At 42.3% G+C, this 26,332-nt stretch overlaps 1 protein-coding gene across 6 annotated transcripts; it reads right to left on the bottom strand.

Annotated features, from left to right (window-relative positions):
- Positions 1 to 23: 23 nt before the first annotated feature.
- On the bottom strand, positions 24 to 18,640 carry LOC137368690 (ARL14 effector protein-like). 6 transcript variants are annotated; one of them, XM_068028850.1, is made up of 5 exons: positions 18,385 to 18,452; positions 16,771 to 16,925; positions 4,266 to 4,402; positions 2,689 to 2,779; positions 425 to 509 (listed from the first exon to the last, which is right to left on the bottom strand). In XM_068028850.1, the coding sequence occupies exons 1-4, from the start codon at positions 18,407 to 18,409 to the stop codon at positions 2,713 to 2,715; spliced, it is 384 nt and encodes a 127-aa protein (XP_067884951.1). In that variant the 5' UTR covers positions 18,410 to 18,452; the 3' UTR covers positions 425 to 509; positions 2,689 to 2,712. The 6 variants fall into 6 exon arrangements, with proteins under 6 accessions (XP_067884948.1, XP_067884946.1, XP_067884949.1 ...); XM_068028847.1 differs by lacking the exons at positions 2,689 to 2,779; positions 18,385 to 18,452 and adding an exon at positions 18,476 to 18,640 and having other exon boundaries at positions 24 to 509; XM_068028845.1 differs by lacking the exon at positions 2,689 to 2,779 and having other exon boundaries at positions 24 to 509.
- Between the last annotated feature and the right edge of the window lie 7,692 nt (positions 18,641 to 26,332).

Genomic DNA, 26,332 nt, shown 5'->3' with positions numbered 1-26,332 from the left:
AGAAGAGAAATTTGAGAGGCACTCTTTATTGTATTTTTACTGAATGGTTAGAATATATACAGGTCAAAAATCTACAATATTAATTCAGGCAATCATTTCTACCTTAGTTGTACCAGACACTATTGACAAATTAAATCGTTTCATGAGCATTAATATTTGACAATTATACAATTAATGCTACTATAGAAGAAAATTGAAGATTTCTGTAAATCATATGTACAAAAAAATTAACTTTAAAAATCACATTACTGTATACAAATCCATTCACACCTGTACACCTTCAGTTACAATCCAAATTAGGGAACTTTTGCACAATATCACTTCCTTCAGTTTCAATTCCGTCATAGACCCACTTCCGGTTGCAGCGACATTTAGAGCCACATTTCCAAGAACTGCATTTGGAGCAGGGATAGAAACAGCCAGGGCAGTTTTCATCCAGACAATCACAGAGGTCTATGCCATTGAATAGCAGCCTGCCAGTGTTGTCATATTTTCTCTGCCAAACAGTGCTAATGCAAGAGAAAAATATTTCAGAACACATTTTACAATTAAACAAAAAAAGCAAAATAACCCCTCCCTCTGAATTCTACAATTAACTTTGCCAAAAAAATTGCTGGATGATGCATCTGGAGAGCACCATGACTTGGATTTTTTTTTTTTAAGAAAACCTCGCTTCAAATCATTTGCGCGCTGCAAGTTACTGGAGATGTGAATGGATAATGGCACAGCAGCACCAACAGGGCATCTGGAACCTCATGAATGTCTGATCCAATGGTCTCTCTTTAACCAATTAAAATTTAATAAATAAATAAAGAGACAGAGCAAATGAGGGAGATGGAAATAGGATGAATTGGTCAAATTAGATACAGAAAGGAGAAAGAGGGCAAGAAAGATTGGATTGAAGGAGACTACAGTATTACTCACGTAAAGTTCAGCGATTGAAAAAAAAAACTCAACCTGAAGAGCTATAAAAATGGGCTTTTCTTTATTTTAAAAAAATGCACAATGTGCTTCAAAATGGCCAAAGGTCAAACGGCCTGACCTTGAATATTCAAACTGGCTACTGTCTGGCAAGGACAGAAGGATACACTCCAAAGCTATGAGGTGTCAATTAAACCCATCCTGAACCTAAGATATTTTTGAATTGATTGGATTCTTTTCAAACAAAGAAGCTGCAAAGTAGCCACAGCCTGTGACATTGTTGATCTCAACAGGGAGGTAGATCAATGTCTCCCAACAAAGGAAAGATGGGAGAGACATTTAGCGTAAGTAGTGAGAGTGCTAGAAAACAGTATCAAGACACATCACCAATGCCTGTCCAGTTGGGAGCTGGGAGAAAATCCAGCAAGCCAAAAAAGGTGGCCTGCTGAGAGTTCTACACTTCAAAATTGCACAGCAGAAAACTGCAAGTGATCCCTTGTCTTCATACGGAAATTTCAACCAGAGAAATCCACAAACAACTCAGGCCTGCTACTTAAAAAAAAAAATTTAATGGAGAGGATTCAACAGGTTTACCATGAGCCCCAAAAAACCAACTTCAAATCACTTGCCCCTTTTCCTTGCTGTCTGTTTGTGTGCACGTGTGCATGAGTGAATAGGTGAGTGGTGATAAAGAAACAACTGAAGGCACTGGATACTGCAAAGGCTATGGGCCCTGACAATATTCCAGCAATAGTACTGAAGACCTGTGCTCCATAACTTGCCATGCCCCTAACCAAGCTGTTCCAACAGTGGCATCTACCCGGCAATGTGGAAAATTGCCCAGGTATGTCCTATGGACAAAAAGCAGGACAAGTCCAACCCAGCCAATTACCGCCCCATCAGTCTACTCTCAATCATCAGTAAAGTGATGGAAGGGGTCATCAACGCCATCAAGCAGCACTTGCTTAGCAATAACCTGCTCAGTTTGGGTTCTGCCAGGGCCACTCAGCTCCTAACCTTATTACAGCCTTTGTTCAAACATGAACATAAGAACTGAACAAGAGGTAAAGCGGGAGCCATCAAGGTCAGAAGTGGGGATGTTCGTTGATGATTGCACAATGTTCAGCACCATTCACAACCCCCAAGATACTGAAGCAGTGTAGAAATGCAGCAAGACTTGGACAATATCCAAGCTTGGGCTAATAAGTGGCAAGTAACATTCGCACCACACAAGTGCCAGGCAATGACCATCTCCAACAAGAGAGAATCTAACCATCTCCCCTTGACATTCAATGGCATTACCATCGCTGAATCCCCCACTATCAACATCCTAGGGGCTACCATTGACCAGAAACTGAACTGGAGTGGCCATATAAATACTATGGCTACAAGAGCAGGTCAGAGGCTCGGAATCCTGCGACAAATAACTCATCTCCCCAAAGCCTGTCCACCATCTATAAGGCACAAGTCAGGAGGGTGATGGAATACTATCCACTTGCCTGAATGAATTTTTAAAAAAAAGGGTGCAGTTGCAACAATATCAGGATAGTGAATATTTGCTCAATAAATAAATAGTTATTCTTCTGTGTTAAACCTGTCATTGTCTGTTTATTTGACAAATAAAACCCAACGTGTTAAAATCCTAGTAATAAAAACACTTGCTGCAATCAATTGGGCGTTGAACAGTGGGGACCACCCACACCCCTCACCATGTGGCCATAACAAAGAAGAAAAAAATATATATTTTTAAAAACCTCCAGAAACTACCTTTGGGAGTGAGGCTCCACAGTTTCATTGTTCACTTTCCAGTCCTCCGAGGCTCAGTGGCATTACAGGACCATAAATCACTAACAGGGTCCTTGCAACACAAATTAAAAAAACAGCCTTAAATGACTGTAGCGAGATTCATTTGCATAAACAATGTAAATCCAGTAATTCCATGACACATAATGGGGAGGTTCACAGCAAGATGTAATTTTCTTGGTTTTGGCAAGGCGAATGGAGGAGTGGCACAAATCATCCAGCATTTTCTGTTGAATCACAATTGCTCTGGTTTTTAAACACTAATAACAGCAAATGAACTTGCTTTTATTTTTCCTGTTAATTGTGGGGCCGTAATCAACCATTACTTCTTCGAGCTATTCCTTATCAAGCAGTCACAAAAGTAGGTGGGTAACTTGCAATATTGTTATTGTTAATTTTCAAAGTGCTGTGCACATGGAATAATTTGTCCCTCAATTACTTCCTCCCTTTTTGTAGCAAAAGTGTCTAGAGTCAAAGAGATACAGCACTGAAACAAGCCCTTCAGCCCACCGAGTCTGTGCCGACCATCAACCATCCATTTACACTAATCCTACATTAATCCCATATTCCCTACCACATCCCCACCTTCCCTCAATTCTCCTACCACCTACCTACACTAGGGGCAATTTACAATGGCCAATTTACTTATCAACCTGCAAGTCTTTGGCTGTGGGAGGAAACCAGAGCACCCGGCAGAAACCCACACAGTCACAGGGAGAACTTGCAAAATCTGCACAGGCAGTACCCAGAACTGAACCTGGGTCACTGGAGCAGTGAGGCTGCGATGCTAACCACTGCAACACTCCAACCTTTGCTCAAGGTCTCACCCATCACTTTGCATTGGTAGAGATCAGCAGCTTTGTAATTGTGGGATTGCAGGTACAAGTCAGTACCTGACTTGGAACAATAATCGCCGTTCCTTCACTGTCGCTGGGTCAAAATCCTGGAACTCCCTTTGTAACAGCACTGTGGGTGTACCTACCCCACATGGACTGCACCGGTTCAAGAAGGAAGCTCACCATCACCTTCAAGGGAAATTAGGGATGGGAAATAAATGTTGATCTAGCTAGCAACACCCACATCCCATGAAAGTACATACTCTGTGGCAGCATATTACTCATTGGTTGCCTTTCAGCAGAAACCCATCAAACAGCTTCGGGAGCTGGGAAGAGGCAGGCACTTATTACTCTTGAAATGGATACTAGATGTTCTAGAAATAAGGAGCATTTTTCTCAGGTTATTTACAAACCAATTATCAGGTTATAATCACCTTCATTTCAGTCTGAACAACAGAATGGTCTTTATGGGTAAGTCAATGTTCTGCTGCACGAGACAAAATTGCTAAAATAGTTAAATTTGGTTTGGGTCATGCATAATTAGAATACAAGAAAAAGCTCATACATTCAAGCTTACAGATTTCAAACACAATAAAAAAAAAAGAGAACAGAAATTTGGGGCGGGCGGTGGTGTTTGAGAAAAAAAAAAGGGTTCAGAGATAAAAGGGGCTGTTATGAAAAAAAAAAAATGATGAAGAATGTTACTTGTTTTCAAAGACCAGCTGCCTCAGCTTTGTCCTACGAATCTCCTTTGTCTGCATTCTGGTCTCAGGGTTGAAGTCAGCTAGCAGAGGGCCAGGGTTCCGAAATGCTAAGCATTTTAGCTGCCGTTGTGTTTGCTTCTGCAACAGTTTAATAAAAAGGATTGTGGAATACAAAAAAAAAAAGTTAAAACATGTTCAACAATACAGCTACAATAAAAAATAGTTCATGTTTCATATACAACATTAGTTCAGGTTTATTGTTACTGAAAAAGTACATTGCTGTTTGGACAAAGTATACGGCTCCATTCTCTAAAACATTTAAGCAATCTGAAAACAAAAACAGTTACAAACCTAACCTAGGAAATCACCACAGAGTAACAATTTAGGATTGACACTGTGGTACTATCATTTATATTTGGAGGCAGGAGAAAGCATTCATGACGTCTGCAAGAACTTGAATACTGGATACACTTTACTAAACTTCAAATATGCAATTTGGCAAAGTGCTGCTTCATTCTGCTCAGGATGCTGAACTGGTGTCTCCAACTACCTCGTGATACATCTTGGAGGAAATATTTACAACACAAAAGTAACATTGCAGGTGCAGATGAATCAAATGGCTAGAAGTAAGTAGGAAGCTGCAATACATTGTTTGCATACATTTTTTTCATGGTCAGCAAATCAGAATTATCTATCCAAGTACAGCTTTACAGGTGATAACCTAGTGGAGAGAGCAGAAAATTGTGATTTGGGTGAGATTGATGTAGTATAAGGGTTTGAAAGGATTAATGATTGAGTGTAAGGAATACTTTCCACCATGATGGTGTAAGAGATCATATGAGAGATTCTGGAGAGATACAGCATGGCTTCAAAGGAGTCAGAGACTGGTGAGAAGCTGTATAGTTGGATTGTAATAAAGAATTTATGTTCAAAGTACCAAAGACTCAGCAATCTCTAAGCAAGAGAGAGAGAGAGAGAGAGAGAGAGAGTGTACATTAAGGTGGCAGCAGACAAACCAAACATAGATGGTGAACAGTAGTTCTTACCATGCAATGCCCAGAAGAAATACTTTGAAGGCGGCTGACCTGAAAAAAAGTACCAAAACTCCAGAATGAGAAAAGGCTGTGGAAAAAGCTCCAGAGCTGCTCCATGGATGAAGGAGGCAGAGAGAGTCAGGAATCAGCTTGTAGAGGATTCAGGCTGCATCACAGAGGTGTGTAGTCTGTGGAAATAAATTCCAGTCCAGCAATTACAGGCTTTGAGTTGGAGAATCAAGTTTTAAAAAAAAAAAAAAAAAAAAAAAAATCGGGCATCTGGTGAGCAACCAGTTAAAAAAAAAAGAGAAAAATTGTATATCCAAACGACACTAGGTAGGCAGTGCTGAGAAAATAAAAAGTCCTTAGTGAGGACGCCATTACATTTGGTAACCAGAGTGAGTGGAAAAAGAGAGGTTGCGAATACCCAATACTAAGTGAAGGGAGCAAACAGAGTATAGCAGAGGAAATAAATCCAAAGTCTAGCAACAAGATTTCAGAGAGAAACTGACCATAGCAGGAGTCAGCGTGAGGCTGAAAAGTGCAGGAACTTCTGATACTGGAGGGAAAAATTTAAAAAAAAAAGTAAACCAAATAGAAAGCCATGGATCTTAAATTCACAATACCAGAGTGGTTTGGATACAGGAAGGACCAAATCAAACTCAAAAGTTGGTCACTGGCAAAAAAAAAAAATATATAGAATTGCTTCCAAATTAGAGACAGCCAGTCTGAAGCAGAGCAATTTCACATTGCTGTATTCCATTGGGGCAATAGCAACGATGTTATTACAAGACAAGGCATTAATGAGACATGAATGAAGCATATTATCTAAAATGAGAGATTGCAGAGCTCGGAGATGCAGAGGGATCTGGATGTCCTAGTGCATGAATCACAAAAGGCTAGTATGCAGGTACAGCAAGTAATTAGGAAAGCTAATAGAATGTTATTTTTTATTGCAAGGGGAATTGAATATGAAAGTAGAGAAGTTATGCAGGGCATTGGTGAGACCACATCTGGAGTACTGTATACAGTATTGGTTTCCTTATTTAAGAAAAGGATATAAATGCATTGGAAGCAGTTCACAGAAGGTTTACTAGACTAACACGTGGAATGGGCAGGTTGTCTTTGAGGAAAGGTTGGACAGGCTAGGTTTATATCTGCTGGAGTTAAGAGTAAGAGGCGACTTGATTGAAACACAAGATTTGGAGGGGTCTTGACAGGGTGGATATGAAAAGGATGGTTCCCCTATGGGAGAATTTAGAATTAGGGGTCACCCATTTAAGACAGGCGAGAAGAAATTTTTTTGAGTGTTGAGAGTCTTTGGAATTCTCTTCCTCAAAAGCTGGTGGAAGCAGAGTATTTGAATATTTTTAAGGCAGAGGTTGATAGATTTTTAATAAGCAAGGGGGTGAAAGGTTATCGAGGTAGGCGGGAATGTGGAGTTTAGTGTGGAGATTACCGCAACAGGCCATTCAGCCCATCGAGCCTGCTCTTCCATTCAATACAATCATGGCTGATCATCCATTTCAATGCCTTCCCCCCCCGCCCCACACACATACTGTCCTCATATCCCCTTATATCATTTGTATTGAGAAATCTGTCAATCTCGGTTTTAAACTTGCTCAATGGCTCAGCTTGCAGGGGAAACATCTTAGCTGCATCTACCCTATCTTCCCCTTTAAGTATTTTGTCGATTTCAATGAGATCACCGCTCAGTCTGCGAAACTCTCGGGAATACAGGCCCAGTTTCTCCAATCTCTCATCGGACAGTCCCGCCATCCCAGGAGCAAGTCTGGTGAAGCTTCATTGCATTCCCTCTACGGCAATAACATTCTTCCCAAGGCAAGGGGGCCAAAACTACATTCAGTACTTCAAGCGCGTTCTAACCAAGGTTCCATACAATTGAAGCAAGACTTCACTACTCTTGGACTTTATCGCAAGTGGACTTGAGTGCAACATACCATTAGCTGTCTTAATCATTTGCTGCACCTGCATGTTAGCTTTCAGTGACTTATTGACAAGGACAGAGGTCCCTTTGTACCTTTACACTTCCTAATCTTGTACCATTCAAGAAATACTCTGCACATCTGTTCCTCCTACCAAAATGGATAACTTCACATTTTTCCACATTATATTCCATCTGCCACATTCTTGCCCATTCACGAAGTTTGTCCAAATCCCCTTGAAGCCACTTTGCGTCTTCCTCAACATATATTCCCACCCATTTTTGGGTCATCTGTGAACTTGGAAATATTACATTTAGTTCCCATATCCAACTCATTGATATATATTGTGAACAGCTGGGGCCCCAAGAACTGATCCCTGTTACCCAACTAGCCAAAGCGAGAATGACTCATTTATTCCTACTGGTTTTCTTCCCATTAACTAATCCTTAATCCATGCCAGTATATTGCCTCCTATCCCATGTGCTTTAATTTTGATAACTGACCTCCTGTTGTGGAGTGGGGGGGGGGGGGGGGGGGGGGGGGGGGGGAAGAGTGGGGGGGTGGGGGGTGGTGTCGGGGGAAACTTTATCAAAGGCCTTTTGAAAATCCAAGTAGATCAAGTCCACCAACTCCCATTTATCAATTCTGTTCATAACATCCTCAAAAAACTCCAAGAGGTTCGTCAAACATAATTTGTTTGAAGATCAGTCACAATACTGTTGAATGGCGTAGCCGGCGCGAGGCGCTAAGTGCTCAACTCCTAATTTATATGTTTGTATCCAGATAAATTTGATGAAGCATTAAAAGCCTTTGATAGCCATTTCAACCTGAGGAGCAGCAACATTCTGGAAGAGGAGAGATTTAACAGAAGTGCGCAGAAACCAGGTGAAAGTGATTAATGACCTTTACAGACTAGCTGAAGGATATGACTATGGAAACCTAAAAGCTGAATTAATGAGATCGCATTGTAGTAGGTATTGCTGATGAATCTTGATCATATTTATTGCAGTCTAAGACAGACTTCACTCTGGACAAAGCAATTCAGCTGGAGAGACAAGCAGATGTCTGGAAGAGAAACAGAGCAATCCTGGAGGTGTTGAAACAAACCTTGGTTCAAGAAACCTCCAGCCACTGTACAGTTCCTTAAATCAGAGGGCTGTAAAAGCAGCACCAGAAAAGAAGGTACACTGGGATGGGGAGTGCAAGATGCTATGAAACCCTGCCAGCACGGTCACGAACAGTGCCCTGCAAACAAAGCAGAATGCTTCCATTATAGGGAAATAGGACATTTGGGGAAAATGTACCAAAGTAACAACTTGATGGAGTAGAGGTTTTAACAAAGTTCAATAATCTCCAACAGGAGAGAAATAGAAAACCTTCCTTGGTGAGATCTCGGATCCTAGTCAGGTATTTTGGTTTGCAGATATGTCAATGGACATATTGTTAATTTTAAAATCGACACCGGAGAGTGCAACGATCTTATCGCACAAACAGCTGTGGTTATCAGAGAAAGCAGCTCTCGCAGTCATGTGGGCTTGTAAGAAGTCCTCAGATTATATCATTGGTTTAAAGGTTGTCCTAGAGACAGACCACAAACCCCTAGTTTCCATACTTGATGAAAAGGAACTCGTTAGGGTACCTCTGCAAATCCAGAGATTCTGGTTGACACTAATGAGGTTCACCTACAAAATGGTATAGATACAGGGCAAGCAACAAACATCAGATGCATTATCCAGAGCTACTGTCAACTATCTTACATAACAGGATGGCAACTTCATTAAAAAAATTTGGGTTCCATTCTCAGTTCACTGCATCATATTGGCCGGCAAGGTCAAAAATCTCCAAGTAATTTGTCATGCTTAGATGCAAGATGAAGAATGTATCTATATCCATCAATATTGCAGCAAGACTGGCTGCTGCAGCAGCATCCCAGTGGTAAGCGTGTGAAAATCATCTTTAAAAAAAAAAACACAGAAGACACTTTACTACTGTGGAAAATTTGCTGGTACATGATCGAGAGACTGGTGAATCCAGAGTCAGTTCGGGTAGACATCTTGGAGAAAATACACCAGGGTCACTTGGGTACAACGAAATGTAGACCACAGGTCAGGTGTCCAGGTGGTGGCCGGGAATATCAATAGATATAGAAGAAATGATTTCAAATAGCCAGGTATGTGCAGTGGACACACAGGAATAGAGGGAACCCCTTAACTCTACCCAATTTCCAACCAGACCGTGGGAACATCTGGTGATGGATCTATTCATGTTTAAATGGAAAATCCTACCTGTCTGTCTCAGTTGTCATTGTGTACAAACATTTTGACCTCAATCTACTTGAATGATGGTCATCAACTACTTTGAATGTTAAGAAATCTTTGCAACACATGGTATACTTGACCAGATAGTGTCCGATAATGGACCATAAATTGCAAAGGACTTCTTTACGTACTTTGCAGAAAACAGTGGATTTGTACATCTTACAAAGTTCCCCTAGATATCCATAATCAAACAGAAAAGCTGAGGGAGAAGTCAGAACTATCAAAACACGAAGAAAAATCAAGATTTTCAAATGACACTCCTGATCTACAGAACTATTCCATTGCTATATGGACTAGCATCATCAGAACTGTTGGTGTGAAGGAAGCTTAGAACACAACTTCAAATCTTACCCAAAAAGTTATTTCCAGGGTTACAAGTCCAGGATTATCAGAGTTCAAGACAGACAGAAAAGGCTTACTGAAAGCAACAAAATTATAATAGGAAATACTGTACCAGGAACCTACCCAAGTTGATTGAAAGAGAAATGGTATGGGTAGAAGACCAAGGCAAAGACGGATGAATATGTGGCTGAAGAGATGGTGTGAGGGGGTGGGTTTTAGACTACTGGGGCATTGGGACTGGTTCTGGGGGAGGTGGGACCAGTACAAACTGGACGGGTTACACCTGGGCAGGACTGGGACTGATGCCCTGGGGGAGCATTTGCTAGAGTGGTTGGGGAGGATTTAAACTAAAATGGCAGGGGGATGGGAATCTTTACAAGGAGTCATGGGGGAGGGGGGGGGGAAATCAAAGACAAGAACAAAAGACAGTAAGGGGAATAAGAAAAATCATGTGCAGAGAAATCAACAGCCAGAATCAAAACAGGGCCACAGTGAAAGAGAGAGAGAAGGGGACGAGTAATGTTAAAAAGACAAGCCTCAAGGTTTTGTGCCTTAATATGCGGAGCAGTCGCAATAAAGTGGATGAATTAATCGCGCAAACAGATGTAGACGGTTATGATATAGTCAGGATTACGGAGACATGGCTGCAAGATGACCAGGGATGGGAAATGAACATCCAGGGATATTCAGTATTTAGGAAGGACAGACAAAAAGCAAAAGACAGTGGAGTTGCATTGCTGGTTAAAGAGGAAATTAACACAATAGTGAGGAAAGATATTAGCTCTGACGAGGTGGAATCTGTATGGGTAGAGCTTAGAAATACTAAAGGGGCAAAAAACATTAGTAGGGGTTGAATATAGACGCCCAAACTGTGGTTGTGATTTTGGGAATGGCATTAAACAGGAAATTAGAGATGCATGCTATAAAGGAACATCTGCAATTATGGGTGAATTTAATCTGCATATAGATTGGGCAAATCCAATTAGTCACAATACCAGAGGGGGAATTCTTGGAGTGTATATGGGATGGTTTTCTGGACCAATATGTTGAGTAACCAACAAGACAACAGGCCATCCTAGACTGGGTATTGTGTAGTGAGAGAGGAATAATTGACAATCTAGTGGTACGAGACCCCTTGGGAACCAGCGACCATAATATGACAGAAATAAAAACAAGAAGCTGGAAATACTCAGCAGGTCTGGCAGCATCTGTGGAGAGAGAAGCAGAGTTAATGTTTCAGGTCAGTGACCCTTCTTCGGAACTAGACCAGTCAGCCTGATGTCAGTGGTGGGGAAATTTCTAGAGTCCATTATCAAAGATTTTATAGCAGAGCACTTGAAAAACAGTGGTAGAATCGGGCAGAGTCAGCATGGATTTACGAAAGGGAAATCATGCTTGACAAATCTACTAGAATTCTTTGAGGATGTAACTAATAGAGTTGGTGAGGAGAACCAGTGGATGTGGTTTATTTGGACTTTCAGATGGCTTTCGACAAAGTCCTACATAAGAGATTAGCATGTGAAATTAAAGCACATGGCATTCAGGGTAGCCTACTGCGATGGATAGAAAATTGGTTGGTGGACAGGAAACAAAGAGTAGGGATAAATGGGTCTTTTTCCAAATGGCAGGCAGTGACTAGTGGGGTACTGCAGGGATCAGTGCTAGGACCCCAACTATTCACAATATACATAAATGATTTAGATGAGGGAACTAAATGCAATATCTCCAAATTTGCAGATGACACAAATGTGGGTGGGAGGGTGAGTTGTGAGGAGGATGCAGAGAGGCTCCAGGGTGATTTGGACAAGTTGAGTGAGTGGGCTAATGCATGGCAGATGCAGTATAATGTGGATAAATGTGAGGTTATCCACTTTGGTAGCAAAAACAGGAAGGCAGATTATCTGAACAGCTATAAACTGAGAGAGGGGAATATGTAATGAGACCTGGGTGTTCTCGTACACAAGTTGCTGAAGGTAAGCATGCAGGTGCAACAGGCAGTAAAAAAAGGCAAATGGTATATTGGCCTTCATAGCGAGAGGACTAGAGCATAAGAGCAGGGATGTCTTGCTGCAATTATGCAGGGCCTTGGTGAAGCCACACTTGGAATAGCGTGCGCAGTTTTGGTCTCCTTATTGAGGAAGGATGTTCTTGCTATAGCGGGAGTGCAGCGAAGGTTTACCAGACTGATTCCTGGGATGGCAGAACTGACATACGAGGAGAGATTGAGTTGAAAAGCATTTCTTCGCTAGAGTTCAGAAGAGTGAGGGTGGGGTTGGGGGCGGGGGGTGGGGGGAAGGGATCTCAGAAACCTTTCAAATTCTAACAGGACTTGACAGGGTAGATGCAGGAAGGATGTTCCCGATGGTGGGGGAGTCCAGAACCAGAGGTCATAGTCTCAGGATACAGGGTAAACCTTTCAGGACTAAGATGAGGAGAAATTTCTTCACCCAGAGAGTGGTGAGCCTGTGGAATTCACTACCACAGAAAGCAGTTGAGGCCAAAACATTGTATGTTTTCAAGAAGGAGTTAGATATAGCTCTTGGGTCTAAAGGGATCAAAGGGTATGGGGTGAAAGCAGGAACAGGTTACTGAGTTGGATGATCAGCCATGATTGTAATGAATGGCAGAGCAGGCTCAAAGGGCCGAATGGCCTACTCCTATTTTCTATGTTTCTATGAGTAATCTTGGAGAGATGAGAATCAACAGCGATTTTATTTAGTACATACTTCCGAAGGTACTATAAGAAACAGGAGGAATCTTATTCCTATTCAAAGATGTCAATCGGTCTTACATTTGGACGAATCAGATGTTGAACTGGAAATTCAGAAAGCACCAGATATTACATTGAAGGCCATCCAAGTCAAAAAACAAGAGTTCAGAGAAAGACTACTAATCTTCAGCATCTGACATCAATCTTGTTACAACCAGGTGAGAAAGGAGTTGAGGGATTCCCTCTCAGCCTTAGCCTGGTTTGGCTGTAACAGGGTTTAACTTTTAAAACACCATGTTTTAAGCTTCCCCTCAGTGAATCCTTGTTCACTGCTCTCTAGTTGTAATGGCAAAGAAATCAACTGGACATGTTTTCTTGGACACTTTCAAACTGGTTTAGTTGCAGGAGTCTTTGAGGTTTGAATGACTTCAGTGGATCCCCCCAGAACTGCAAGAGCGCGAACAAGGAGAGACCTTCCTTCGGTTATCTTCAAATTGCAGTCTGCTCTGTGAGCACAATTCATAACTCCAAGTTGGCCAGCAGGTTAGTCATGTGACTAACCTTATTTGGAACAAGCAATCCTGCAGTTGATGGATTCCAAAGCTCTCTGGGTGGGGTGAAATGGTGATTGTAGTGCTGTCTTTTACAGAGACAAGATGTGGATCACTGTTGCCCAGACCAATCTCTTCATTGAATCAGTGAACAAGTCCCATTGGGCTGGATTTTATGTCAGCCGGATGGGAGCTGGCCACCATTGTAAAAGTCAGTGGCGAGCCTGCTTCCGCCTCACCCAGGGATCCGTCCCACATTCTACGGGTTCCCGGGCTTTAATTGTTTTGAGGCAGGACTTTCACCCACTTGAGAAAGTCCCGCCTCATTCAGCTGCCGACCAATCATTGGGCTAGCAGCTCTTAGTAGCAGCAGCAGCACCACTGGGGGCAGTGCGCCCTTCTCATTAGACAGTTTCCTTAATAAGCTGTTTAAACTTAATTCTTTATATAACTCGGTACCTTTACCGAGGTTAAAGGGACAAAGGAATAAATGAAAGGCAAAATTGTCACAGCTTCACTTGGAGTATTGGAACTTTTGTACACAGGCCGTGGGTTGGCGTAAAATTGAGCGGGAGGCTCCAAAAGGCCTTTCCAGCCCGCTAGCGCCACTGCCCCCCCCCCCCCACTTTACAATGGCCGCGGGAGGGGTGGGGGGGGGGGGTGGAGAGAGAAATGGGCTGCCCTCCCTAGGCCAATCAAGGCCCTTAAGTGGGCCTTCACGCACATCCACAGGGATTTTACCCATGGCAAGTGCCCCTGCTTCCTCAACCACCCCCAAGACCAGCGACAACTCCCCTTCCCCTCAAAACAACCACCCTTGCCTAGTCAGTTCGCAACAGATTCCCCCAGCGAGACAAACCCAACTTACCTCCACTCCTGGCTCCATGTCCTCAGCTGGGCCACAGTCCCAGCAGTGGCCACCGCTCCCAGCGGCACTGCTGGCCAATCATCGGGCCAGCAGCTCAATGAGGCCTTTCACCTCTGGCAGGTGGACGTCCTGCCTCGGAACAGTTAAAGCCCAGACGCCCGTAAAATGCGAGTTGGATCCCCGACTGGGCGGATGCAGGTTCACCGCTGACTTTTACTTCAGTGGCCCGCTCCGGTCCACCTAGCGTAAAATCCAGCCCACAATCTCTGAAAGTGGGATATATATATATATAGCTGTTATTTAAATGCTAGGGGACTATTAGATGGGCATTTATCTGATACAACATGACCTGCCTGGCATTCCTCATCCTGCAAAACTCATTCCTATTAACAAACTAAGACTTGAAGCCGTTAAGGAAAAAATAATTTTTGTTTTTAAAAAAAGTCACAAATGCTCCCTAAAATCCAAGTGACAAAAGAATAAAGACAAGCAAAGCAGTTGAGAAATAACCCTTGTTCAGTGTACTCCAGTTGGAGTGTTCACTCCAATGCTTAAAACCATCACTGAAAAGGGATCTACAGTTTCAGTCGTAGATCTCCAAACTATTCTATCAAATCCTGGTAATGACTCAAAAGCAATACAACTCAAACAATTGCCACATATTCACAATACCCTCTGACGCTGAATGATCTGCAGTGATCACTGGACTCGACTTAATGCACTTATGCCCCCACCTCAATGAATTTTGCGCTCAGCACGACGTTGAGCTCTTCTGTTGCCTTCACCTCCGAACTCACTTCTTTGGCCAGGAGTCCTGCCCTGATCAGCAGACCCATTCACCCACCTCCTGTATTCTCCCTCCACCTGGACTCCTCCTTCTGGCCTCTTACCCGTTATTGATCTTTTCATTGAGAACTGTTGGCATATCAGCCTTCTTAATTTCTCTGCCCCCCTCATTCACTCTAATCTATCTCCCTCTGAGCTTGCTGCACTCCATTCTCAGGTCTAACCCTGAAATGATCAAACGACTGACAAGGGTGGTGCTGTTGTCGTCAGGTGTACCAACCTCTATCTTGCAGAGGCTGAGCACCAACTCAGACATTTCTTCCTACCTCCCTCTGGGCCATGACCCCACCACCGATCAAGCCACTGTCTCCAGGACTGCCACTGACCTCATCTCCTCTGGAGATCTTCCCTCTACAACTTCCAACCTCAGTCCCACAACCTTGGACAGCCCGCTTCTACCTCATTCCTAAAATCCACCAACAGGACCATCCTGGCAGACCCATGATTTCAGCCTGTTCCTGCCCTACTGAACTTATTTCTTCCTATCTGGATTCTATATTTTTTCTCCTTGTCCAGTCTCTTCCCACCTACAACTTCTAGTAGCCTGGCCCTAACCACCTCCTCTTCACTATCTCTCTGCATCTCCACCAGGACAGTTTGAGGGCTCTCTGCTTCTTCCTTGAAGTGAAGCCCAACCACTCCCCATCCATCATCACCCTCCTTTGCCTGACTGAATTTGTCCTCGCTTTGAACTACTACTTCAACTCCACTCATTTCCTTCAAATAAAAGGTGAGTTTGGATACCCCCATGGCTCCTAGTTATGCCTGTCTTTTTTGCGGGATGTCAAACATTCCTAGTTCCAGTCCTACTCAGGCCCTCTCCAAAGGATCATCCTCCACCATTTCTGCCACCTCCAGCATGATGGCACCACTGCACCACCAAAAGACATCTTCCTCCCCTCAGCATTCTGAAGGGACCATTCCCTCCGTGACACCGTGGTCCATTCTCCACCACCCCCGACACCTCATCCCCTTCCCATGCAATCACAGGAGCTGTATTACCTGCCCTTTTACTTCCTCTTTCCTCATCATCCAAGGCCCCAAACACTCCTTCTAGATGAAGCAGAGATTTACTCATACTTTCAATTTAGTATACTGTATTCGCTGTTCACTACACACACACTTCTACATTGGAGACACCAAATGCAGATAGGGTGACCGCTTTGCAGAACGTTTCTGTTCAGTCCATAAGCATGACCGAGCTTCCCGTTGCTTGTCATTTTAATTCACCACCCTGCTCTCTCACATACATTTCTGTCCTTGACCTGCTGCAGTGTTCTAGAAGCTCAATGCAAGCTCAAGGAACAGCACCTCATCTTCTGATTAGGCACTATACAGCCTTCTGGACTCAACAATTTCAGAGCATGACTGCCATTTTGTTTTTAATGTAATTTTAAAAAAAACCATGTGCTTGTCAAACTAGTTTTTCATGTTTTTGCTTTCATACAGAGCTGTTCATTGTTCTGCCATTAATACTGTCACTGGAGAGACACTTTGTATTTTCATCCAACTATTAACACATCCTTTGCCTTGTATTCCATGAGATTGGTGTCATTTAATCTCTCCTGCCCTATCACACACCTTCCCTCCACCCTTTCACTTACTCAAAGCCGATCACATTTCTAACCTTTGCCAGTTCTGATGAAAGGTCATAGACCTGAAACATTAACTGTTTCTCTCGCCCCAGATGCTGCCAGACCTGCTGCATATAACCAGCACTTTATTTCCAAAAAAATAGGGTTCCAGTATAAAAAACCTTAAAAAAAAAAGAACTGGTAATCTACCTATTTTCCTAGTTTTCCACCTTATTTTGTACAATGATATGTGAAATTCAAACTTCATGCAAAAGTATCAATACATCAGAGATTTTAGCCAACCTTTCCCCTCATACCATTTTCTTTTGGGCTTGTGTTTCAGATACATTTTCCTCTTGCAACAATTTCTTTCTAGCATTCATTGTAAGATTTTGATTATAGAACATCATCCTTTCTTGGTTATAAGTGCTTTCTTCAAGAACCTGTGCTCCATGCCTCATGACAGACATTCCTGGATTAAAAATAAAATCTATTAACATGGATTTATAGAAGCAAACATAACAGCAACTATTAAACCTCTCCAGAAAGGCTATTATGACACCAATTCTAATCGGTACTTAAAAATTGAGCCTTACGTTTTTTTTTACACAATACTTAACAAATCAGTGAACCACATTTTGGAAAGACTGGCAAGGCTATCTATACTTGGACAGTTAATCAGACTGAGTAAAGTGTGACAATCTAAAAATGTTAGGGAACTCACTATTCAGAAATTAAAACACAACTTCCTTTTAAGTTTAACTTTTCATTCCCAATGGGGTAAGAAAGAGCTACAAGGAAGTAAAGAAACAGATCGGGGAAAACAGGAGTTATTTATAGTTACAAGCGGTCAGATTGGAAAGGTGAAAGTTCTTCCACTATGTGCAGACACAGAACAAGTAAATTATTGACGGCTGTCCAGTATGATTCAGAGAATCTTCATTTTATAGAAATTTACTTCCAAGCAATAAGTATAGCACATTACATATGATAAACCGTTTTCTCTGGACAGGCTTAACGGACCATCTGCATGTTACTTGTCCTTTTTCATACTTGCCCCATCAAGCCATTCAGTAGGACACAAAAAAAACTACATTATGCTCAAAATTGCCCTAGACATAAAATAAACCTATATCTAGGATAGATTCCAAATTAGACTAACTCATGGGCAATACAATAAAGCTTAACTATATTTACCTCTTGAATAAGTAATTGAAAAAGTCTAATACAAGTGAGAAATCTATGATGCAGGTTAGCACATAGTTACAGCTTTTAAATATAAAAGACAACTTGGATTGAGTTCACCTGGAATTAAATCTGCTCTTATAAAAGGCCATTAATGTTTCAAATATGATCAATTATTGGAAAGAGAAGCAGATCGTTGAGGGATAGGTCTATTAGTACCACAAACAGTCCCATTGGTCATCAACTGTTCTTTTGGATAACTTGAATATGAAAGGTTTTGTTTTCATTATTTACTTTAGAACCATTATCTCTGTTCTTCCTCAATAACAAATTAACCATAGCAGAACGAATACAAAAGCATAACTTGTGCCTTGAACAAGAACAATTCAAGAACACTGCATCTAGGATTATTTTTTTACAGATTTGCTTAACCTCCACCTGTTCACACAAAATCTCTGTAGGTCAAATGCACAATACTTTACCAATTATGGAGACAAGTGAGACGCCGCTTAATTCAGCAGAGACTGCGATTGTTTAACAATTAAACAATAAACCAGCACACACAGCTCCAAACTCTGACCAATCCAAAGCTCTTATAATAGCAATGATTGCTACTCTAAACGGCAACAAGTATTTACAAATTGTATGTAAAAATACCGAGAATGTAATGACAATGCGCACTTTGTATTTATTCCATTAATTATCTGAATAAAATAATTAGCTTCTTGATCACTTGGTTCTCTCACTTTGTCTTCCCTCGCTTATCTCCATTCACCAATCGCAGCTTAAGCCTGCCCGTCAATCACACACAAATAACCAATGTCAATGAAACCACACCTGATCACGGGCTGGAAACAGCTGCAGCCAGCAACCAATACTGTTCGCACTTCGACTCTCAGCGTACAGGAGAATTATCTTATCAAGCCTCAGCACTGATTATATATGGGAATCATCCTATCAATTAGAAAGTGCCCCTTGGGCGAGGAAAACATCAGCTGCCGCAAAGCCATAATTGGGTAATGGGATGGGGAGGAGACAATTACTGTCTCTACTTGGTAATTCAAAGCCAGGTCTGACCTCGTGTAAAATACTTTTCTTTTACGCTGCAACTGCAAAAATGCTGTTAAGTTGACCGATGATGATTTAATCAAGATCTCAATCAGATCTTTTACTTTTTGCTTGTCTTTTTACTTTTTTTCCGACAAATTATTAGATTAGTGTTAAACATGAACACGTTCCTCTTTCCTAATTTTAGGGATGATTGAAACAATATAGAGATTTCACCTGATGCTAGATCCCTCATTCTCTTTTTGTTAAGATAAGGAAAAGTGTTCGCTCACAGACTATGATCTAGTAATATGGTACCACTAGGTGGTAGCATCATGCAGCCAAGTGTAACTGAATCCAAGAAAATGGAAGCATTCGGAGGCATTAAAGGTTGAATAAAAGAAAATGAGGTGACAAGAGAATTGGACAGGACAGCAGCCGACGGCTTAAAATAAATTACCCAACTTAGCTAGAGCACTAATATAAATGTGGGAATGGTTGCTAGGAAAGAACCTGAATTTATCCACTGACACAGAATCACGGAAGGTGGCCATTCGGCCCATCATGTCCACACTGGCTCTCTGAAAGAGCAATTCCCTCAGTTCCATTCCCTTGCCTTCTCCCCATAACCCTGCACACTCTTCTTTTCATATAACTGTCTAATTCCCTTTTGAATGCTTCAATTGAACCTGCCTCCACCACATTCTCAGGCAGCACATTCCAGACCTTAAACAATCGCTGCCGTGAAAAAGTTTTTCCTCATGTCACTTTTGTTTCTCTTATCAAATACTTTAAATCTGTGCCCTCTCATTCTCGAACCTTTCATGAATGGGAAAAGTTTCTCTCTATCTACTATGTCCAGACCCCTCATGATTCTGAAGACCTCTATCAAATCACCTCTCCACCTTCTCTTCTGAAAGGAAAACAGTCCTAACTTCTCCAATCTATCTTCAGAACTGAAATTCCTCATTCCTGGAACCATTCTCATGAATGTTTTCTGTACTTTCTCCAAAGCCCTCACTTCTTTCCTCAGGTGCAACGCCCAGAATTGGACACAATACTCCAGCTGAGAACACACTAGAGTCTTATACAAGTTCAACATAACTTCCTTGCTCTTGTACTCTATGCACCTACTATTAATAAAGCCCAGGATACTGTACACTTTATTAACCGCTTTCTCAACCTGTCCTGCCACCTTCAATGAATTATACACGTATACACCTAGGTCTCTCTGCTCCTGCACCCCCTTTAGAACTGTGCCCTTTGTTCTATATTGTCTCTTCATGTTCCCCCTACCAAAATGAATCAATTCACATTTCTCTGCATTGAACTTCATCTGGCACCTGTCTGCCCATTACACCAACTTGTCTATGTCCTTTTGAAGTTCTACACTATCCTCTTCACAGTTCACAATGCTTCCAAGTTTCGTATCATCTGCAAACTTTGAAATTGTGCCCTGTACACCAAGGTCTCGGTCATTAATATATATTAGGAAAAGCAAGGGTCCCAACACTGATCCCTGGGGAACCCCACTACAAACCTTCCTCCAGCCCAAAAAACATCCATTAACCACTACTCTTTGTTTCCTGTGACTCAGCCAATTTCGTATCCATGTGGCTACCGTCCCTTTTATTCCATGAGCTACAAGTTTGCTCACAATTCTGTTGTGTGGCACTGTATCAAATGCCTTTTGAAAGTCCATGTGCACCACATCAACAGCATTGCCCTCATCAACCCTCTCTGTTGCCTCCTCAAAAAACTCCAGAAAATTAATTAAACATGATTTCCCTTAAGAAAACCATGCTGGCTTACCTTAATTAACTCACATTTGTCCATGTGATGATTGATTTTGTCTCAAATTATTTTTTCTATAGGTTTTCCCACCACCGAAGTTAAACTGACTGGCCTGTCGTTGCTGGGCTTATCTTTACACCCTTTTTTGAACAATGGTGTAACGTTTGCAATTCTCCAGTTTTCTAGCACCTCCCCCGAGTTTAAAGGAGACTGAAAAATTATGGCCAGTGCCTCTGCGATTTCCACCCTCACTTCCCTCAGTATCTTTGGATGCATCTCATCCGGCCCTGGTGCTTTATCCACTTTAAGTACAGACAGTCTACCTGTCAGGCAAACCCCATCTGCCAACACTGAGGCACATATTATTTTGCCACATGAACACTAAAATTTAAAATTTCAAGCCCTGACCCGAAAGACATTTCCATGGTAACAGACAATGTTGAAACAATGGGGACTCAGCAGTGCTTCTCCAAGACACAGAAGTGGTCAGACCAATTTTGGTCACATGGCTAACTGGCTGTTGCAGAGTTGGAATTCCCAAACAAAAGAATTGCCAGACAAACAACGCCATGTGCTCATGAGAGCATCTCCTCCCCTGCCTGCCTGCCTGCTCATCTCTCAGGGAACTGAATCCATTGAAGCCACATGAAGCTCAAAGAGGGAAGGGTTTGCCACGTGAACAAAGTTTTAAGAAGATTACTGGGCCTAAAGGCCTGCTACTGGATTCGAACCCGACGGGACCCGATGGCATGTGTCAGGGTCGGGTCAGTTTCCTCTTCCGGGTCCGGCTTTCGGGCTCGGGTCGGGTCGGGTCGGGCCGAGTCCAAGTCGTGCTCGGGTCGGGTCGGTCCAGACTCACACAGTAAGTGCTCTGCTGATAAGTATTAGAAATGAAAAGTTTACCTGAGCTGGGAGTCCGGGACGGAACTGAGTCTGTGCAGTGAGCGAGTGATGTCACTATGACGTCATCATGCATGCGCTGCAGCTTCGTGGAGCTTCCCAGTCGGAAAGGAGGTGAAGGGATGGTTGGGTCGGGCTCTGTTCGGGTCGAGTGGGGTCGGGCTCGAGTTGGTTCGGGCTCGGGGTGAAATTGGAGGGTTGGGCTCGGGTCCACTGTGGATCGGTTGGGTTCACGTCGGGTTCTTTTTGCTGACCTAAGCAGGCCTTTAACTGGGCCCCAACGAAGTGAAAGAAAGGCTGCAGGAGTTCAGAGAGGCAGGGCGGCGGCAGGAGACAGTCTCCTGCAGAGTCCCTGAATGTGTAGTGGATCAGGCCATGATCAAACTAGCTCCCCCAGAGGAGACTGCATTGGCACTGCAGGCAAATGACCATGAGGTCTGCCTCTCCGAGACTTTCTTTGGAAAGTTAGCACAGGCTGCCCAATCTGAAAGTGAAGCAGAGGGTGTCCCTGACTGCTACTTTGTAAAGAATGAGGTACTGATGAGGAAATGGAATTCTCCTCACAGATTTGAGGGCCAGGAGTGGACAGTAGCTCACCAGTTAGTGGTACCACACAGGTACAGAGATGAAATATTAAGAAGGGTCCACGAGACTACAGTAGCTCTACATGCCGGTATACAAAAGACAAAAACCCGCATAAGGCAGCAGTTTGACTGACCAGAACTCCACAAAGATGTGGTGGAGTACCGCAGGAGGTGCCATGTGTGCTAGGTTGAGGGGAAACCCCAATCTACAGTGAAACCTGCACCCCTAGGTCCTGTACCAGTGTTAATAGGACCCTCCAGCAGAGGGCTGGTAGAATGTAATGGATCCCCGCTGGGAACAAAAGGGAACAGGCAGGCACATGGCTGGCAAAGGTTTTGAAAGAGAAGGGGAAAAAGTGACCTAGAGGGCAGGTTCAAGGAAGTCAGGGAAGAATCCCAGATGGACACCCCTACCGCCCAGTCAACCAACCGAGAAAAATGTGAAAACTTTAGACCCCACATCCTCCTATGTGAATACAGACTCTAGGAACTCCCCACCAGAGTTGCTAACAGCATTTACAGGAACCTGCAGAGACAAAGGGAGACCTCTAGGGGGCAGAGAAACCAACCATGAGGGTGATGCCTCACCTAATTGAAGTGTTACTGGAGAAGGCAGTTAAGTCTGCACAAACACCTGTAGGTAGGAGTAGAACAAAGAACAAAGGGGATAGTAACAGAGACTCACCCCCCACAGTCAGAGGAAAAGGAAACTACCCATCCCCTGAAGCCAAAAGTCTTTGCATGAATCAGGGAGTTCAGGATAGACCACCACTCCCCCACACCCCGACTAACTCTCCCGGAGGAAAAAAAAGTAAATATTAAAGTAGCCTAGGCACCCAGAACAGACCATGTTTAATGAGCTTCAAGACTAGTGAATGAATGGAAATGAATTAGAGAAATGTTTGGTTTTCTTTCTATATCTTATATTTCTCTCAAACTCTGTAATGAAATGCGCCATTTTCTTCAAATAGCATTTCATTCCCCTGGGTGTGGAGGTGTCAGGCAAACCTGACACAGTGGCGCAGTGGTTAGCACCGCAGCCTCACAGCTCTAGGGACCCGGGTTCAATTCTGGGTACTGCCTGTGTGGAGTTTGCAAGTTCTCCCTGTGACTGCTGCGTGGGTTTTCCCCGGGTGCTCCGGTTTCCTCCCACAGTGATAGGTAAATTGGCCGTTGTAAATTGCCCCTAGTGTAGGTAGGGAATATGGGATTACTGGAGGGTTAGTATAAATGGGTGGTTGTTGGTCGGCACAGACTTGGTGGGCCAAAGGGCCTGTTTCAGTGCTGTATCTCTAAATAAAAAATAAATAAATAAATCAGCCTGTTAGTTTATAATTGACTTTGTTTTCCTAGAGTATTTATCAGTCTACCTTTCAGAAGCCAGAAGAAGCACACGTGGGAATATATGTATCTTATAGTATCCAGTTCATGTACAATAGGATTTCATTGTTATAACCCTAGGTTATGCTATCATATGACTAGGTATTGGGTAGCAAAGGCAAATTCTTGATAGTAAGGGTGCAAAGTTCACTTATGCAAGAAAGGTTGACATTGAACCCAAAAGAATATCTAGTGTAGTCCTGAATTTGTAAATAGGATAGTGAAAGGCCAGTAGTGATAAAATTACAGAGGATTGTGCAAAAAGGAATTATCGAAATCATTGAAAGTTTATGGCACAGAAAGAGGCCACTTGGGACAGAAACAAAAAAGTGTTCTGAATCTCTAACTAGATTAAGGTTAGTCATATTAAAAAGCTCAAGTTGAAAAGAAAATCAATGCGAGATTTAAGTGCCATACAGCCACATTCCCCACTCTACGACTCCCTCCACTAACCTGCCCCCACCAGATCCTGCTGTTGCTGGCCTGTCTGGACCCATCCTTATTTGGTGTAAATCTTGTCAGCAGATCTGGTGGGACTGCAATCATTAGTCATATTAGAGTTATGACCAAAAGCTGAGTCAGAGCACTATGCATTTTAGTCAAGCTATTTAACATGATCTCTATGTCTCAATCTGTAAAAAGGCTTCACAAAGTGCTTGTTGGTGCACCTTGATTAAGTTTTGCACACAGCTAGATAAATTAAATAGTTGCCTTTTCTGCTGGTTATATGCTAATATTGCTGACTAAGAAGTGCGAAATTAGCATTATTATAAATGCTACTATTGGCTACTTTTCTGTTTTCAAATTTGTATTGCATGTAATAGGCCAAAGTAATATCAGATGCTCTCGCTATTTTCATTGGCAGCTTTAAATGCCATTTATCTGGAGTTTCCGAAGTTCTGGCAGACAATTGGGGAAAATCACATAGACACTCTACTCCATTACATCTAATTGAGCAAAAGACGGAAATATATCCATCAGTGTACAATTATTTTGTCTGGGGCACTACTGAGAAAAGGATTGTCTGATCTAAATGTAGACATGTGATAACTTTAAATACTTAATATTGTTCTTGAACATACCATACTGCTGCCCACAATATGTGGGTTTACAATTGTGCAGTGCAATATTAGGAACAAATGCATGAAGCCATTCATTTTATGGATTAGTGCCTTTATTAAAATAGAAAAAAAATCATGCAAATACTAATTCAGTACTAATAATTGCACAGTGTAATTTCCATCTCAAACTTAGCTGAAACAATAGTATCATTATCACACACAATCTGTAAACTCAGACATTTTTCAGCTGCAAGAATTGCGAGAGTTCATTATTACCATTATTATAGAGCCAAAGTAACACAACCAGTAATAATAATACATTGGGCGGCACAGTGGCGCAGTGGTTAGCACTGCAGCCTCACAGCTCCAGGGACCCGGGTTCAATTCTGGGTACTGCCTGTGTGGAGTTTGCAAGTTCTCCCTGTGTCTGCGTGGGTTTTCTCCGGGTGCTCCGGTTTCCTCCCACAAGCCAAAAGACTTGCAGGTTGGTAGGTAAATTGGCCGTTATAAATTGTCACTAGTATAGGTAGGTGGTAGGGAAATATAGGGACAGATGGGGATGTTTGGTAGGAATATGGGATTAGTGTAGGATTAGTATAAAATGGGTGGTTGATGGTCGGCACAGACTCGGTGGGCCGAAGGGCCTGTTTCAGTGCTGTATCTCTAAAAAAAAAAATAGAAGTCGCCTCAACTTATATGTCTAACTCCTTTTCCTTTCCATTAGGAAGTTTGCTTGTGTTCACCCCATTTCTAGGAAAGATGATCACTCTTACCCTTCAAACTAATGTGCTTGCATCAGTAATTTCTAAAATGATGGAAGCTGCTTTTAACATTCAAATTATCCATCACCTAGCCTCATCAGTGATCACCAGTATAGCTTTCAGTATGTTTGTTGTACTGGTGATCCTGTTACCTATATTCCATATCTTTGGAGATCTGTTTTGAGATGATTTAGATCTAATTAGATGGCTAGTGTGTGGTTCAGAACAACTCCAACAGCGCAGGTTCAATTTCTGCTCTGGCTGAGGTAGACTTGGGGACCTGCCACTTTGCCCTGACCCTGTTGGTGAAATACAGATGTTAGTCTGTGATGTTGATGCAGCAGAAGCATACAGTATCCAGTCCTTCTACAGTACTTCCAGATTCATCACATTGCTCTTACACTTTTCTTATCTGTATTCTGGTCCTTGGCACTTCACCTTACATTCTCAATAAGTAATGATGTGAATAAACTATCCCATGCAATGGAATCTATAATAAAGAAAAAGTTACTAGCTGTCTACTGACAAACTACGCAGAACAAAGCCAGTGTGCAACATTTAAATTCTTAGATCGCCATCAGTGTACACTGGTCAGAATATAACAGAATTGATGACATCTGTCTCTAAATCTTTGGTAAAGGATCTAGAGCAGCCGTAGGTGTAATGTTTGGAGGTAAAAGCAGATCCTGTTGCTTAGATACCACTGAATTTCTCCAAGGGAATGATTTTACTAAACTTTCACCCCGGGATTGAAATTTGCATACAGCTCAGACTAATGAGATGAAAGTCTCCTCTGTCATTTTTAAGATTCCATGTTGGTTGGGTGTGAGCCTTCATCACCCAGTTCTTAGAAATACAAGGCAACAACACAAAATATCCAATTTAACCAAATGGTGCCAAATATTGTGAATCTCACTCAAAGAAGACCACAAGAGGGAACATACTTTCATGATTTTTTGCCAAATACTGTCAATGATGAGATATAAGAGCCATTCTTTTATTTTGAGAATATTTTAGCAATATGATTAGAGAAGATATCCTAACATTAACTCCTTCACAATATGTAAGCAGGTTTGTATCTGTAGTTCCAGTATGTAACCTATATTAATTGAAGCGTTGCTACATCTGCCCTTCCCGAACACATGCATGTCAGAAAACTGGATTGGA

Source organism: Heterodontus francisci, chromosome 4 (genome assembly GCF_036365525.1).
Source record: "Heterodontus francisci isolate sHetFra1 chromosome 4, sHetFra1.hap1, whole genome shotgun sequence".
Lineage (NCBI taxonomy): Eukaryota > Metazoa > Chordata > Chondrichthyes > Heterodontiformes > Heterodontidae > Heterodontus > Heterodontus francisci.
This window is presented reverse-complemented; position numbering and strand designations above follow the sequence as displayed.